Here is a 16,378-nt window from a genome sequence, read left to right as displayed (position 1 = left end):
GACCAATGGGTTCTTGGCCACCTCCCTGACTGAGGCCCTTCTCTCCTGATCAGTCAGTTTAAACAGGCAGCCAGCTCTAGGAAGAGTTCTGGTGGATATGAACTTCTTCCATCTATGGATAATGGAGGCCACTGTGCTCATTGGGACCTTCAAAGCAGCAGAAATGTTTCTGCACCCTTCCCCAGATTTGAATTCCTTTGACTTCCTGCTTGGTTTGTGCTCTGACTGTCAACTGTGGGACCTTATATGTAGACAAGGTGGTGTGTCTTTCCAAATCATGTCCAAACAACTGAATTTATCCAAGGTTCACTCCAGTTCACACCTGAGCTCAATTTTTGAGCTTCATGGGAAAGGCTGTGAATACATATGTACATGTGATTTCTTAGTTTTTTTTTATTTTTTAATAAATTAGCAATAATAATAATACAAAAAACCCCCCCACCTCTTTTCATATTGTCATTATGGGGTGTTGTGTGTGGAATGTTGAGGGGGGAAAAATGAATTTCATCCAGTTTGGAAATTCCAAAGGGGATGAAATTACAGCCTTATTCCAAATTGGCTGTAACATAACAAAATGTGGACAAAGTGAAGTGCTGTGAATACTGTCTTTCTTGATGCACGATATATATATATATATATATATATATATATATATATATATATATATATATATATATATATATATATATATATATATATATATATATATATATATAATACAGTGAGGAAAATAAGTATTTGAACACCCTGTGATTTTGCAAGTTCTCCCACTTAGAAATCATGGAGGGGTCTGAAATTTTCATCTTAGGTGCATGTCCACTGTAAGAGACATAATCTAAAAATCACAATGTATGATTTTTTTAATAATTTATTTGTATGTTACTGTTGCAAATAAGTATTTGAACACCTGTGAAAATCAGGTCAAACGTTTCCTGTAGTTCTTGACCAAGTTTTCACACACTGCAGCAGGGATTTTGGTCCACTCCTCCATACAGATCTTCTCCAGATCATTCAGGTTTGGAGTTTCAGCTCCCTCCAAAGATTTTATATTGAGTTCAGGTTTGGAGACTGGCCAGGCCACTCCAGGACCTTGAAATGCTTCTTACGGAGCGACTCCTTAGTTGCACTGGCTGTGTGTTTGGGGTCATTGTCATGCTGGAAGACCCAGCCATGACCCATCTTCAATGCTTTTACTGAGGGAAGGAGGTTGTTTGCCAAAATCTCGCAATACATGACCCCATCCATCCTCCCTTCAATACGGTGCAGTCGTCCTGTCCCCTTTGCAGAAGAGCACCCCCAGAGTATGATGTTTCCACCCCCATGCTTCATGGTTGGGGTGGTTTTCTTGGGGTTGTTCTCATCCTCTAAACATGGTAAGTGGAGTTGATTCCAAAAAGCTCTATTCTGGTCTCATCTGACCACATGACTTTCTCCCTTACCTCCTCTGGATCATCCAAATGGTCACTGGTGAACTTCAAACAGACCTGGACATGTGCTGCCTTGAGCAGGGGGACCTTGCTGCCCTGCAGGATTTTAAACCATGACAGCATCATGTGTTACTAATGTAATCTTTGTGACTGTGGTCCCAGCTCTCTTCAGGTCATTGACCAGGTCCTCCTGTGTAGTTCTGAGCTTACTCAGAATCATCCTTAACCCACAAAATGAGATCTTCCATGGAATCCCAGACCGAGGGAGATTGACAGTCATCTTGTGTTTCTTCCACTTTCTAATAAATAATCATAACAGTTGTTGTCTTCTACCAAGCTGCTTGCCTGTTGTCCTGTAGTCCATCCCAGCCTTGTGGGCGTCTACAGTTTTGTCCCTGGTGTCCTTAGACAGCTCTTTGGTCTTGGCTATGGTGGACAGGTTGGAGTGTGATTGATTGAATGTGTGAACAGGTGTCTTTTATACAGGTAACAAGTTCAAACAGGTGCAACTAATACAGGTAAAGAGTGCAGAATAAGAGGGCTTCTTAAAGAAAAATTAACAGGTCTGTGAGAGCCAGAATTCTTGCTGGTTGGTAGGTGTTCAAATACTTATTTGCAGCAGTAACATACAAATAAATTATATATATTAAAAAAAAAAAAATCATACATTATGATTTCCAGATTTTTTTTTTTTTTTTTTTTTTTTTTTTTTTAAGATTATGTCTCTCATAGTGGACATGCACCTAAGATGAAAATTTCAGACCCCTCCATAATTTCTAAGTGGGAGAAGCAATGGTTTTAACAAAAGTGATAAAAGGACAGGTTTTGAAGCAGATCTAGCCAAAAACATGCACAGTAGGGTCTGCTCCTTTCTCTGCCCTTGAGCAAGGCAGCATCTCCAATACATCTGGAGTTGGTCCCCGGATGCCAGATTGTGCTCCGAGTTCAGTTGTTCCCAAACTAAGTCATAAAAATGCAATACAGCCTAAGGATATGAATGTATATAAACATCTTACACCAAGAAATTGTTTGTTTGGGAACCGCTAAACTAGTTGTTGGATTGTGTCTAAAGTTGTTTGAACTTAAGTTTGTAAGTTAGAGTTGATTTAACTTTCAAACTTAAGTTCAAACAACTTAATTCATTCAGATTTTTACAAATTGTAACACTTTTTTAAGTTGGTTCAAACCTTCTCTTTTTTTCGGTGTAGCTAGGTTGCGTTAAATTCAGAGGTCAGGTTTTGTTGTATGTTTCAATGTATGTGTAATGACAATAAAGGCCCTTCTTCTACTAAAACAGTCTAAACTCCACTGTGAGCTGATATCTTACCTTTCTATTAGTTATGTTGACTCATTTTGACTTTTTTTTAAATTGTCTAGGTTACACTCTGGTATGAACTGCTCAGGAATAAGACCCTTCAAGGTATTTATGGTTTCAAACCTGGTAACTGGTATGTCATGTTAAGCCGTCTCCTCATCATCACCCCACTGGTATTCATCCCGTTGTACATTTTGATTTCAATGTGTAAGGTGAGACAACCATACAGCAGAATAATGTCTATAATGTAAGTTCCCAATGAAATGACATTAATTACAGTTTTTTTACACAGAATCTCAACAACATGACGACGCCATCCAGTGACCTACGTCAGGCTCAACCACACAAGCCAGTGCTCACTCTGTGCAAGAAGGTAATTTTCAAAGCTCAGGATCAGCCAAATAAGATACACAATGAAATAAATGAAGGAGTGCCAGAGGACCTGATGGTTACCGGCAAAGTGTAGATCAACAACCTGTTACGAGATGTAAGCACTGGTGACAATCTGTGAAATGAAACTGTTTCATGTGTATTCAATGTACTTATTCTTATAGCAGTGCTATATACTGAAAGCAAAATCAATAAAGTCAACATTTTTATCTTCACTTGTAATATGTGTTAGCTGTTCTTTATGAAATACATTATACATATATTATATATTATTAACCACAGAATCTCATCTCTGCTGTTTGCGGACGATGTGGTTCTGTTGGCTTCGTCAAATCAGGACCTTCAGCGTGCACTGGGGCGGTTTAGAGCCGAGTGTGAAGCGTCCGGGATGAAAATCAGCCCCTCCAAATCCAAGGCCATGGTTCTCGACCGGAAAAAGGTGCTTTGCCCTCTTCAGGTCAGTGGAGTGTCCTTGCCTCAAGTGGAGGAGTTTAAGTATCTCGGGGTCTTGTTCACGAGTGAGGGACGGATGGAGCGTGAGATCGATAGATGGATCGGTGCAGCATCTGCAGTGATGCGGTCGCTGTATCGGACTGTCGTGGTGAAGAGAGAGCTGAGTAAGGGGGCAAAGCTCTCGCTGGAGAGGTGTTCCGGGCACGTCCCATTGGGAGGAGGTCCCGGGGAAGACCCAGGACACGCTGGAGGGACTACATCTCTCGGCTGGCTTGGGAAAGCCTTGGGGTCCCCCTGGAGGAGCTGGGAGAGGTGTGTGTGGATCGGGAGGTCTGGGCGGCTTTGCTTGAGCTGCTGCCCCCGCGACCCGACTCCGGATAAAGTGGAAGAAAATGGATGGATGGATGGATGGATGGATATATATTATTATATATATTATAGGTAAAACTATAACATTAAACAGTTGTTGGCCTGTGAATATGGGTTAGTCAACTATATTTTATGATACAAAGTTTTGAACCATAGACTGTTTATATAAGAGAGACACACCCAAACTCAACACCAATAAGGGGATTCACCCTGTTCAGTGTGCCGCTCTCGTTGGAGTGACATTTCTGCCATTTTGGCATTGTGGGATAGCTCGTCGGACTACTTTTGCCTGACCCAGTGCTGAATTTGCCAACATGAGAAGATGCTGCTGGATGAGTGTGAGTATCTTGACTTACGATCATTTAGACGTAAAAAAAAAAAAAAACGAGATACACAAGTTCTTGTGTCAAATATCCTCCTTATTTTTTTGTTACCCATGAAAACGCACTGTCATCGGAAATACACCATTGTTTGGGAACTACATTTTGCGCAGGAATTCATCAAGCATGTCAGCCGTGGGCGTGTACGAACAGAATATACAAAAACTGCATAGTTGTTTGACCAAAACAAGAGCGTCAACTTTTAGCTTGACATAAGCTAAGCAAGTGGCGCTCGTGGGAGTTGCATACCCGCCATATTGGATTTTGGTCACACGGAATTGTGGGGCATGTGTTCTATCTATCGATCTATCGATCTATCTATCTGTCTGTCTGTCTGTCTGTCTATCTATCTAACCCCTTTATGAGAATGTGAAAAGGTTTTTTTTTGCAGATTTTTGGAGATTTATTAAAAATAATAATAAAAATCGAAGAAATCACATGTACATAAGTATTCACAGCCTTTGTCAAAGGAATTGTCTGTAGACCTCTGAAACAGGATTGTCTTGAGGCACAAATCTGGAGTAGGTTACAGAAATATTTCTGCTGCTTTCAAGGTCCCAGTGAGCACAGTGGCCTCCATCATCTGTAAATGGAAGAAGTCCAGATCCACAAGGACTCTTCCTTGAGCTGGCCACCCGGGGGGAAAGGGCCTTAATCAGGGAGGTGACCAAGAACATTCACACATTCCACATTCCACTGTGGGGAGAGAAGAAGCTTCCAGGAGGACAACCATCTCTGCAGCAATCCACCAATTAGGTGGAGTGGCTTCCATCTGGCCACTCTGCAGTATGGTTAAGTGGCCAGACAGAAGACTAGTTAGAATTGAGGGAAAGATGAATGCAGCAATGTACAGAGACATCCTGGATAAAACAGCAACAACAACAACAAAAACTGCTCACATCAAAAAGCTAATAGTATTAACATGCAAATTAAACAGCATTAAAATTTTACTCAGTGGGAGCCCTGGAGCATAGACTTCGTAGATGTTGCGTTTGTACAATAAGCAACCAGGCCCCTAATAATTTATAGCTTTATTGGTTAAAATAGCTTAAACTGATATGAAAATCTCTTTCCCCACACCCCATATAGCTGTCATGAATCGGGATACTAGACCCATACGCGGCTAACATGCTAATTTCTGCTGTAAATTTAGACATAACATTAACATTAACATGGGGGACTATGGGGAGTTGCTTGCGTGTAGTTAGCATCAAGTAGCCATTCAAGGCACTGCAGGTTTTGGGACTTGTGTTGGCTTCACTTTTCAAAGGTTGCTTAGAAAAAGCCTTTCTAAGCACTCATCTGTTCCTAAAACAAAGCTGTGAACTGAAAATAGCCAGTTCAAATGCATTAGCTTGTCAGTTTTAGGCCCAAGATGGCAAGCTAGCTATCATGCTGCAGCAGCACCTCTGTAATATTAAATGTATAACTGATGATATGTTTGAGAATAAAATTGTCAGGGTTTGAAATATTGCCTGGCTTCCTTTTTATTTTCTGGTCTGTTTTGTTATTTCTTTTTGGTTCATTGCTTTTCTGTGTGTTCATTCTCTTGCTTGATTTTCTGCTTGGGTCTGTCTGTCTCTATCTCTCTTGTCTGTCCCTGGGTTCTTGGTGGTGGGCGTCTCTCTCTTTCGCTCTCTGGCCACGCCCTGGTTCTGGTGCTTTCCATGCACACCTGCTCCTGATTTACTGCTCATCACCTGGGTTATATAAGGTTTCCTGGGTGCAGTAATTCCTTGCCTTAATTCCTTGGACCTTGTGCCTTCTCTCCAGCTCTGTTTTTCATGTTCCGTAGTCCTGCCTGCCTCGTTTTGTACCTGACCTCCTGCCTGTTTGAATGATCATGCCTTAGCCTGATGATTTTTGTACTGCTGTGTTTTTTGGATTGCCTTCTCATGTACCAACCTCTGCTATCCACACCATTAAAGCCTTTTACTAACCAGAGCTGTTTGTTTGAGCCTCGCATTTGTGTCTGACTGTTTTTGACCAGCCTGCCTGTCAGATCAATCTGGCCAACAATGGACACAATGAGCTCAGATCCGTTCCAGCTGGTGGTACTCCATCATAGTCGGCAGCTTGCACAGCAGGGAGACCAGCTCACTGCACTTAGCTCCAGGTTTAGCGAGCTAGCTAAATGCCAGGACTCTTTCATGTCATCTGTAAGTGCTCAGATGAGTCAACTACTGTCAAGATTGAATCCTCAGGATACCACAGACATGGCTTACGGTAATTCCAGTGTACCAACATTGGGGCCGTAGGGAGCCTCACCGGCTTCCATACCTGCACCCATGGTCTGCAACAATTTGTGCTGACCAGAACGTTTCTGCGGCAAGACTGGTGATGTCAAACCATTTATTACACAATGTGAGTTGCACTTCAAACTTATGTCATCAATGTTTCTGTCCGACAGGACAAAGATAACAATCATGATATCTCACCTGACCGGTCGAGCTGCTGCAGCTCCGGGACGCAAAGCAGCGCGCTCCCTCATGAGGCTTAAGCAGGGCATCCGTCGAGTTGCTGATAATGCCATTGACTTCGATATCCTGGCAGCCAAGAGTGAATGGAACCCAGCTGCACTCCTTGGTGTTTTCTTCCAGGGGCTGTCAGACAACGTCCAGGACCAGCTCATTGCTGGCCATCCATACCGATCAACACCTGCTGGACCAACCTCACAGAGGAAATCGACAACCAGATCACTGGTCGGACATGCCTGCAAGCTGCTCATCTTCCTCCACTCATGTCCAGACCAGATCACCTCCTCACAGCACCGAAGAGCCCCTGCAGCTGGGATGTACTCGTCTGTCTTCAAGGGAGCGACGGCGCTGCCGTGAGGATGGACTCTGTTACTACTGTGGACAGTCAGGACACTTAATTTCCAATTATCAGGCCAGGGTTGCCACCGTGCGGCCAAGGTTGGAGTTACGGGTGAGTCTTAATTCCACCACTTCTGTCGGGGCTCAAAATGGAATCCTGGCTAAATTAATTTCTAATCATTCTACAGTAACCGTATCAGCTTTTGTTGATTCTGGTTCAGATGCCAATCTGATTTTGTCTTCTCTTCCCTACGCCTTAAGCTGTTTAAGCTATCACGCCCTGTGGTGGTACATGCCATGGATAGCCATGAATTGGGTCAGATCACCCACCCATATTTCCAGGACTCATTCAGAATCCATTAGCTTCCATGTCCTTGATAATATGACTCACCCGACAATTCTGAGACAGCCATGGTTACAACGTCACGGGCCCAACTTTGATTGGTCGAAGGGAGAGATCATTTCCTGGGGTCCGGCTTGTAAAAATGTACACCACCGGGTTTGAACCAGGACCTCATGTTATCACGATCTCGCACCCGTATTCAGCAAAGCTCAGGCTAAATTTTTGCCGCCCCATCGTGAATACAATTGTGCTATTGAGCTCTTCTCTCTGTCGGCCCCTGAATGCAACGCAGTGAATGAATGCATCCAGGAATTGCTCGCAACTGGTTTGATCAGTCAATCGTCATCGTCCATAGGGGTGGGAATCTTTTGTGTTGAAAAGGACAAGTCTCTCCGTCCCTGCATAAATTACTGCGGCCTAAACCACATCACTGTAAAGATGCCACTTATTTCATCCGCTTTCGAGTTATTAGAAGGAGCCAAGATATTCACAAAACTTGATCTGCGCAACGATTATCATAGTCCGGATAAAGCAGGGAGACAAATAGAAAACTGCTTTTAATACGCCTAAAGGGCATTACGAACATTTAATCATGCCATATAGACTTACGAATGCACCTGTCGTGTTTCAGAATTTGGTTAACCCTCTGGGGCCGACGCTGTTGTATATGATGGCTAAGACCAAGCTTTATTAAATTATAAATAACTTTTTAATGATATGAGATAGAAACTTACTTTTTTTTGCTGAAAAGTTAACTCTGCGGACTTTCGAGCCAACCATCGGCCATCTTTGTACTCCTCATAGAAGCTGTGTGATGACGTGCGCAATGTGAGTGTCCAATCAGAATTAGTTCACCGTCACATGGTTTTCCAAAATCCAATCGTAGAGCAGATTCACCTCACATGAAAAGCCAAAGATTGTCTTCAGGAGTGATATGTTACTAGTTGGCCCGTTTGAATAGCCCCCTGGGTGCTCCAATGAGTACATCCAGTGCGCCCTGTGCCATTACGCACAGCGATCAGTGAAAGCAGATGGAGAGCCTCTGATGACAATCTCACATGCTCAGACAAAGAATGTGTAACTATCAGGATTGCTCCAGTAGTTTGCATGTGAATGTTACTGGATAACTCTGTTGCTTTCTCTGCATAAAGCACTGTTTACCATATCAATGGACAACAAAACGCATAGACCATTTTGTATATATTGTTCAAAACGTACATTTGTGTTTATTGTTTGAACCTTTTTGTTGTACAGTCTTTCACACAAGACCTCAAATTACCATTATAAAGTGTCAAAACAGTTGCTTATTATAGTTTGCTGTGTGTTTTGAATAAATGTGTATGTGTTATTTTTTCCTTGCCTATTTTTGATTGTAAACCTTTATTACACTTATAAAACACAGCAAAAACATATATATTCTGAACGCACAGGTTGTCCTGAAAAAAAAAAGACATAAAACTTTACATTACATTTACATTATTTATGCCAGGCGAGTGAACTGTCCAAAAAATGCCCTTGGACCCCAGAAGGTTAATGATGTTTTGCGGGATTACCTAAACAAGTTTGTTTTTGTGTATTTAGGTGACATCTTAATCGTTTCCCCTGATCTTGAGACTCACTCCCGACATGTGCACACCATCTTGCAAACCTTACTGCAAAATGACCTCTTTGTGAGTTCCATAGACCTACAGTGTGCTTCCTGGGCTTTGTAATTGCAGAGGGCGAAATTAAGATGGATCTGGAAAAGGTAGCGGTGGTGCAGGATTGGGCCGTTCCTAATTCTCAAAAAGAAGTATGTAGATTCCTGGGTTTTGCTAACTTTTATCACACATTTATACACAATTTCAGTACGGTTGCAGGTCCACTGCATGAACTCACCTCGTCCATTCGTCTGGACGTCAGAATGCAACGACGCGTCAGCGTCCTAAAAGATCGTTTTACCGCGGCCCCCATGCTGCTCCTTCCTGACCCCGCTCGTCAGTTCGTGGTTGAGGTCGATGCCTCTAATGATGGTGTAGGAGCGGTCCGTCGGACAACAGGCTGCATCCATGCGCCGCCTTGTCTAAAAAAAAACTGACCGTTGCTGAGCGTAATTATGGCATCGGCGACCGCAAGCTGTTGATGGTTAAAGTGGCCTTGGAGGAGTAGCGGCACCAGTTAGAGGGGGCACAAATTTCATTCCTGGTTTACACCGACCATAACAACCTAGCCCATTTACGTACCACAAAATGCCTCAATGCCCGCCAGGCCAGATTGGCCATATTTTTCAGCTGCTTTACTTTCGTACTGTCCTACCGTTCAGGCACCAAGAATGATAAACTGAGGGCAGCAGGGGGACCCAGTGGAGGCGTCCGCCGATCTGGGGACCATTTTACCCGCCTCTTGCTTTGTGTCTGCGTTAATGTGGGAAATTGAGGCGAGGGTCAGATCAGCTTTGGGTGATCCGTCGGTTCCCGTTGGTTGCCCGCTAGTCGCTTGCTGAGCAACCTTTTTATTCCTGTGGCTCTCAGGGACTCTCAACCTGCCTGTCAAAAATAACTTAATTTAGCTTTTAAAAAAATGTCGTTTAAATTCTGTTTTTTAATGATGGAGGCAGCATTCATTTTTTTGTAGTCACTGTTTGGTTTCATATTAGCCTAGCTGTGCACGGTCGCGCATAGTATATTCAGAAGGTACATTGAGTTTATACTTGAAATGGTTAGAAACAAAAAACTCATTAAACATAGAAGCATGTCCAGTGCCCTTCTATTTAGAGCATCACACATGGTTGGGAGGTACAAATGTGGATTATGTACGATGGAAAGCATGAACGTCATCCATTATAATGCCAAGTTCAGTCATCTGTATAATCCAAACCGGCATTCAATTAACAGACAATTCCATAGAGCGGAATTTGCAGGTTGCCAGAGGGTGTGTTTAGAACAGGAAGCATACAAGTGGGGTAACACATCCAGTATTTCTAATGACAAGATGACAAGACCTGCTCATGAACCTAGACACCTGCCAGATACAGGACATACAAATGGTAAACGTTCACAAATAATCTGGAGCCACTTGTCTCATTGAACACACACCCCCACACCGGTGGGCTGCCATGCAAGATGCTTTCCTGCACACTGAGCGCAACTTGGGGACCAATGGGACTTTCATAATTTCATGTGCCCAATAGGAACAGATTACTCTTTCGCATCAAGCCATCATTTTAAAATGATCATCCTCTGTGTAATACAGTGCTTTACTATAGTTAATATCCCATACCATAAAATCTGACCTGTCTTTTTTCCCCCTTAAACTGTGGCAATATTTAATCCCCCTCAGGGGTGCAATAAAGTTCACTTCATAATGCTTGGCATTATGTTGGAAAGCCTGTGTGAAGACGGTGAGATGTCACATTGAGTTAAAGTTTGTTATGGTTCTTCTCATTCTGCCTCATAAAGGCCAAAGAAGAAGAAAAAGGAGTATTAACCTCTTCTGGAGACAAAGGTATGAAATGTGAGATATTACAACATGATAAAAGATGAAATGGGGACACTGCACCTTAAAGCTACAATGTGGAGGATTTATAGTGCAGCAGATAACTGAAACAATCGTGCAAATGGTGATACAAGCACCAAGGTTGGCACGAATACTCCTTAGACATTACTCTTTTGAACAAACCGACTGGCCACTTGAATTTTCACTAGGTGGCCAGGTAGGGGTCAATTGAAGAATTACACAGGGGTCAAAATTAAAAATGCTGAAATCATTTTGAAAACTACACCATGTTATTTGTGTGATCGTAAAGATTCCAAAAAAGTATAGATTGGACTATCTATGACTGAATGATCAGGAGTTATGGGGTAAAAACAGCAAAAATGGTGACAGTTTCAGTTTGTACAGGGGTCAAAGTTAAAGTTGCTCCAATTTTGGTAAAAAATGATGCAACTTATTAGTTGAGGTAACAGAGTTTTAAAAAGGAATAGTTTGCACCATGTGTCATGCTTAGTTATCATGTTAGGGGGTAACATATGTCACATGTCATAGAATCCAATGGACGCCGACCTTGTTTGACCTTTACTTTGGAGACCAAACATTCAACACAATCAAAACTATTCCATTTATTAATCCTATTAGCTCAACCAATAATTTGTATCACTTTTTACCACAATTAGAGCAACTTTAACTTTTGACCCCTGTACAAACTGACGCTGACCTTTGTCACCATTTTTGCTGTTTTTACCCCATAACTCCTGATCATTCAGTCATAGATAGTCTAAACTACACCTTTTTGGAATCTTTACGATCAGACAAATAATGTGGTGTAGTTTTCAAAATGATTTCAGCATTTTTAATTTCGACCCCTGTGTAATTCTTCAACTGACCCCTACCTGGCCCCCTATTGAAAATCCAAGTGGCCAGTCGGTTTGTTCAAAAGAGTAATGTCTAAGGAGTATTTGTGCCAAGTTTGGTGCTTGTATCACCATTTGCACGGTTTTGCTCTAAATATTCTCTTAGCCGCTGCACTATTATAGAATATAGCATTCATAATCATCTGTTCATTAGAGTATAGTTATGTACAACAACGGATTATAGTGTTTTATATAACAGCTGAGTGGCTCCTTGTTATTTGATTAGTGCTTTGTACGTCACGTGACATGGATTATTCGGCCTATTTGTGTTGCGTTGCTTTTAGCATGCAAATATGGTTCCATTTACTGTGTAAATTTGGTTCCATACGTTTTGTACCATTGCACGCTGCAAACTTCGCCCACGCACACACTATGGAGGCGACGTTTACCTAAAGATGGCAGAGTTTGTTTTGCCAATTTGAACAAGCTAATTGACGGTGCTAATTGACGCCAAATCCACTACGCTATAAGCAGTCTGGAGGCATGAAGAGCTGTTAGGATGAAAACCTGGACAAATCTCTGACATGATTTTTCACTTGACAGAGGAAGTACACAAAGTCTTTTTTTTAATTTTTTATTGAAATGTCACAGATTACATCTGTTTTTCTAGGTAGCCTGAGAACAATTTTGGACTCCTATTTATAGTTCGTGTTGGACTGTTAAGCAGCAGTGATGAACACCAAAATGTAGGTCCCTTTACTGTTGTTTATAAATTAATAAAATATCAAATGACAAGGATCTATTTTAGCTGTTATATAAAACAAATGAATGTTTTTACATTCTTTCAATAGAACAAATATTTAATTTGAAATACTCATACCATTGAACTCATAAACATTCATTATTTGTATGTTATTAAGCTTAGAATGAGACCTTCATGTCTACGTTGGAGTGGACCCCCCCCCCCATAGAGGTCGCCATCTTGCACCACCATTTGGTACAGTGCCCAAAAAGAACATATGTACCCAGTCTTTAGCATTTTGCTGCACAGCTGGAAGAAATGTAGGATCATACATATTGTTTATCACAATAAATGGCAGGATCGCATAAATCTCCATTTGTATAGGAGCAACATAGTGAAACAAAATCATGTCCAACAACGGCATAATAAAATCTACATTCTCACCACTAGATGACACTTATTCATGCACACTGTAGCTTTAAATATGAAAGGAAGAATATAAAGTATCATAAATCTGAGGCTGCTGGGAAAAGGGGAATCTAATTTAAAGGACATAATGGATATTTTGTAGTAGTTTATGCGTGTGTTAGTTTGATGTAGTATTTACTTGTTGCAGACAGGCTTCCCGCTCTAATTAGTAAAACTTGGTTACATCTGCATGTTACCATGTGACGTGAGTTTCCAGTGAATTGGTGATGATGTTGCCAGAAAGATTTGTCTTCCACCTGCGGTTTAAATGCTTATGGGCCCCATTCCAAAAAGTATTTTAAGGCTGACATCATAAAAATCCATTTTACTAAATGATCACAAATGAACAAGTGCTTCCGCTTACTCACAGAAGGTTAAGGGCATCTTCACAAGGTCGGCCTGCCGCAGGAGGAATTAAAGGGGTGGCGGCTGAATATAACAGAACATAAGGCTAACCGAACGGTAATGGAACATAAATCTAACTCAAGCCAAATGATACTCAACAAAAGTATAATTGCAACACTTTTGGTTTTGCTCCCATTTTGTATGAGATGAACTCAAAGATCTAAAACTTTTTCCACATACACAATATCACCATTTCCCTCAAATATTGTTCACAAACCAGTCTAAATCTGTGATAGTGAGCACTTCTCCTTTGCTGAGATAATCCATCCCACCTCACAGGTGTGCCATATCAAGATGCTGATTAGACACCATGATTAGTGCACAGGTGTGCCTTAGACTGCCCACAATAAAAGGCCACTCTGAAAGGTGCAGTTTTGTTTTATTGGGGGGGATAACAGTCAGTATCTGGTGTGACCACCATTTGCCTCATGCAGTGCAACACATCTCCTTCGTATCATCCATGAAGAGAACACCTCTCCAACGTGCCAAACGCCAGCGAATGTGAGCATTTGCCCACTCAAGTCGGTTACGACGATGAACTGGAGTCAGGTCGAGACACCGATGAGGATGACGAGCATGCAGATGAGCTTCCCTGAGACGGTTTCTGACAGTTTGTGCAGAAATTCTTTGGTTATGCAAACCGATTGTTTCAGCAGCTGTCTGAGTGGCTGGTCTCAGACGATCTTGGAGGTGAACATGCTGGATGTGGAGGTCCTGGGCTGGTGTGGTTACACGTGGTCTGCGGTTGTGAGGCTGGTTGGATGTACTGCCAAATTCTCTGAAACGACTTTGGAGACGGCTTATAGTAGAGAAATGAACATTCAATACACGGGCAACAGCTCTGGTTGACATTCCTGCTGTCAGCATGCCAATTGCACGCTCCCTCAAATCTTGCGACATCTGTGGCATTGTGCTGTGTGATAAACTGCACCTTTCAGAGTGGCCTTTTATTGTGGGCAGTCTAAGGCACACCTGTGCACTAATCAGCATCTTGATATGGCACACCTGTGAGGTGGGATGGATTATCTCAGCAAAGGAGAAGTGCTCACTATCACAGATTTAGACTGGTTTGTGAACAGTATTTGAGAGAAATGGTGATATTGTGTATGTGGAAAAAGTTTTAGATCTTTGAGTTCATCTCATACAAAATGGGAGCAAAACCAAAAGTGTTGCGTTTATATATATATATATATATATATATATATATATATATATATATATAAAATACATGTCTGAATGTGTGACGCTTGTAGAAACTTGCGGTTTGGATACAATCAACACCAGATTTGGTGTGTTGATGAGTTGGGTCACTGGCCTCTGTATGTGTATGTTTAAAATATGATTTATTGTGCATTTAAAAGAATATTCACATTTGCTCTTCTATTTACCAGTGTTGTAGTCGAGTCCACCTCCACTGAGGCCAAGTCACAATAGCTCAAGGCCAACATTTCTCAATATTGCACCCAATGAGTCAAAACTTCACACATTCTCGAGAAATGTTCGTTTCTCAGAATGCAAAAGATGGAGAACCACGGCCTACTTTTTCTGGGTCAGGCTCAAAACTTCTCAGTCGGCCCTCTTAGCTCGGTAGTGCTAACGTGGCCTACATCCCGGCCAAACTGTAAACACATAAAGAGGTGGAACATGGGCAAGATCCTGTGGGACAAATAATGACAAATATGCCCCATATGAGAATTACCGAGCAACTTAAAGCTAACAGGCTAACCTCACGTGTTTTATAAAAGCACATTTTTGTGCACCGCACCGTCACCTCACTCAGTGCAAAAACTGGACCACATGCTTCCTACAGATGATCTGTTAGGCCAACTTATTGCACAACAAGTCATATTATTTGCTGTTAGTGTGACACCCCCGAGTCACACTAACTGTCAGAATGCTCGTAGCACGGGCCGGGGCGGAGGATTAGCAGCAATCTTCCATTCCAGCTTATTAATTAATCAAAAACCCAGACAGAGCTTTAATTCATTTGAAAGCTTGTCTCTTAGTCTTGTCCATCCAAATTGGAAGTCCCAAAAACCAGTTTTATTTGTTATTATCTATCGTCCACCTGGTCGTTACTGTGAGTTTCTCTGTGAATTTTCAGACCTTTTGTCTGACTTAGTGCTTAGCTCAGATAAGATAATTATAGTGGGCAATTTTAACATCCACACAGATGCTGAGAATGACAGCCTCAACACTGCATTTAATCTATTATTAGACTCTATTGGCTTTGCTAAAAAAGTAAATGAGTCCACCCACCACTTTAATCATATCTTAGATCTTGTTCTGACTTATGGTATGGAAATAGAAGACTTAACAGTATTCCCTGAAAACTCCCTTCTGTCTGATCATTTCTTAATAACATTTACATTTACCCTGATGGACTACCCAGCAGTGGGGAATAAGTTTCATTACACTAGAAGTCTTTCAGAAAGCGCTGTAACTAGGTTTAAGGATATGATTCCTTATTTATGTTCTCTAATGCCATATACCAACACAGAGCAGAGTAGCTACCTAAACTCTGTAAGGGAGATAGAGTATCTCGTCAATAGTTTTACATCCTCATTGAAGACAACTTTGGATGCTGTAGCTCCTCTGAAAAAGAGAGCTTTAAATCAGAAGTGCCTGACTCTGTGGTATAACTCACAAACTCGTAGCTTAAAGCAGATAACCCGTAAGTTGGAGAGGAAATGGCGTCTCACTAATTTAGAAGATCTTCACTTAGCCTGGAAAAAGAGTCTGTTGCTCTATAAAAAAGCCCTCCGTAAAGCTAGGACATCTTTCTACTCATCACTAATTGAAGAAAATAAGAACAACCCCAGGTTTCTTTTCAGCACTGTAGCCAGGCTGACAAAGAGTCAGAGCTCTATTGAGCTGAATATTCCATTAACTTTAACTAGTAATGACTTCATGACTTTCTTTGCTAACAAAATTTTAACTAT

General features: G+C 41.7%; 1 protein-coding gene across 1 annotated transcript in view; it reads left to right on the top strand.

The window, feature by feature from the left end:
* The window catches only part of LOC117503827 (sodium- and chloride-dependent betaine transporter-like), a 51,709-nt gene extending 48,362 nt beyond the window's left edge, over positions 1 to 3,347 (top strand). Inside the window, exons 16-17 of the mRNA XM_034163087.1 lie at positions 2,805 to 2,954; positions 3,035 to 3,347. Of these exons, the coding sequence (XP_034018978.1) occupies positions 2,805 to 2,954; positions 3,035 to 3,208 (324 nt within the window). The 3' untranslated portion in view covers positions 3,209 to 3,347. The remainder of the gene's footprint in view (positions 1 to 2,804; positions 2,955 to 3,034) is intronic.
* Positions 3,348 to 16,378: the final 13,031 nt, after the last annotated feature.

This window comes from Thalassophryne amazonica, chromosome 22 (genome assembly GCF_902500255.1).
Source record: "Thalassophryne amazonica chromosome 22, fThaAma1.1, whole genome shotgun sequence".
NCBI classification, from domain to species: Eukaryota; Metazoa; Chordata; class Actinopteri; order Batrachoidiformes; family Batrachoididae; genus Thalassophryne; species Thalassophryne amazonica.
The sequence above is the reverse complement of the archived record's forward strand: the minus strand, read 5'-3'. Positions and strand labels throughout refer to the sequence as shown.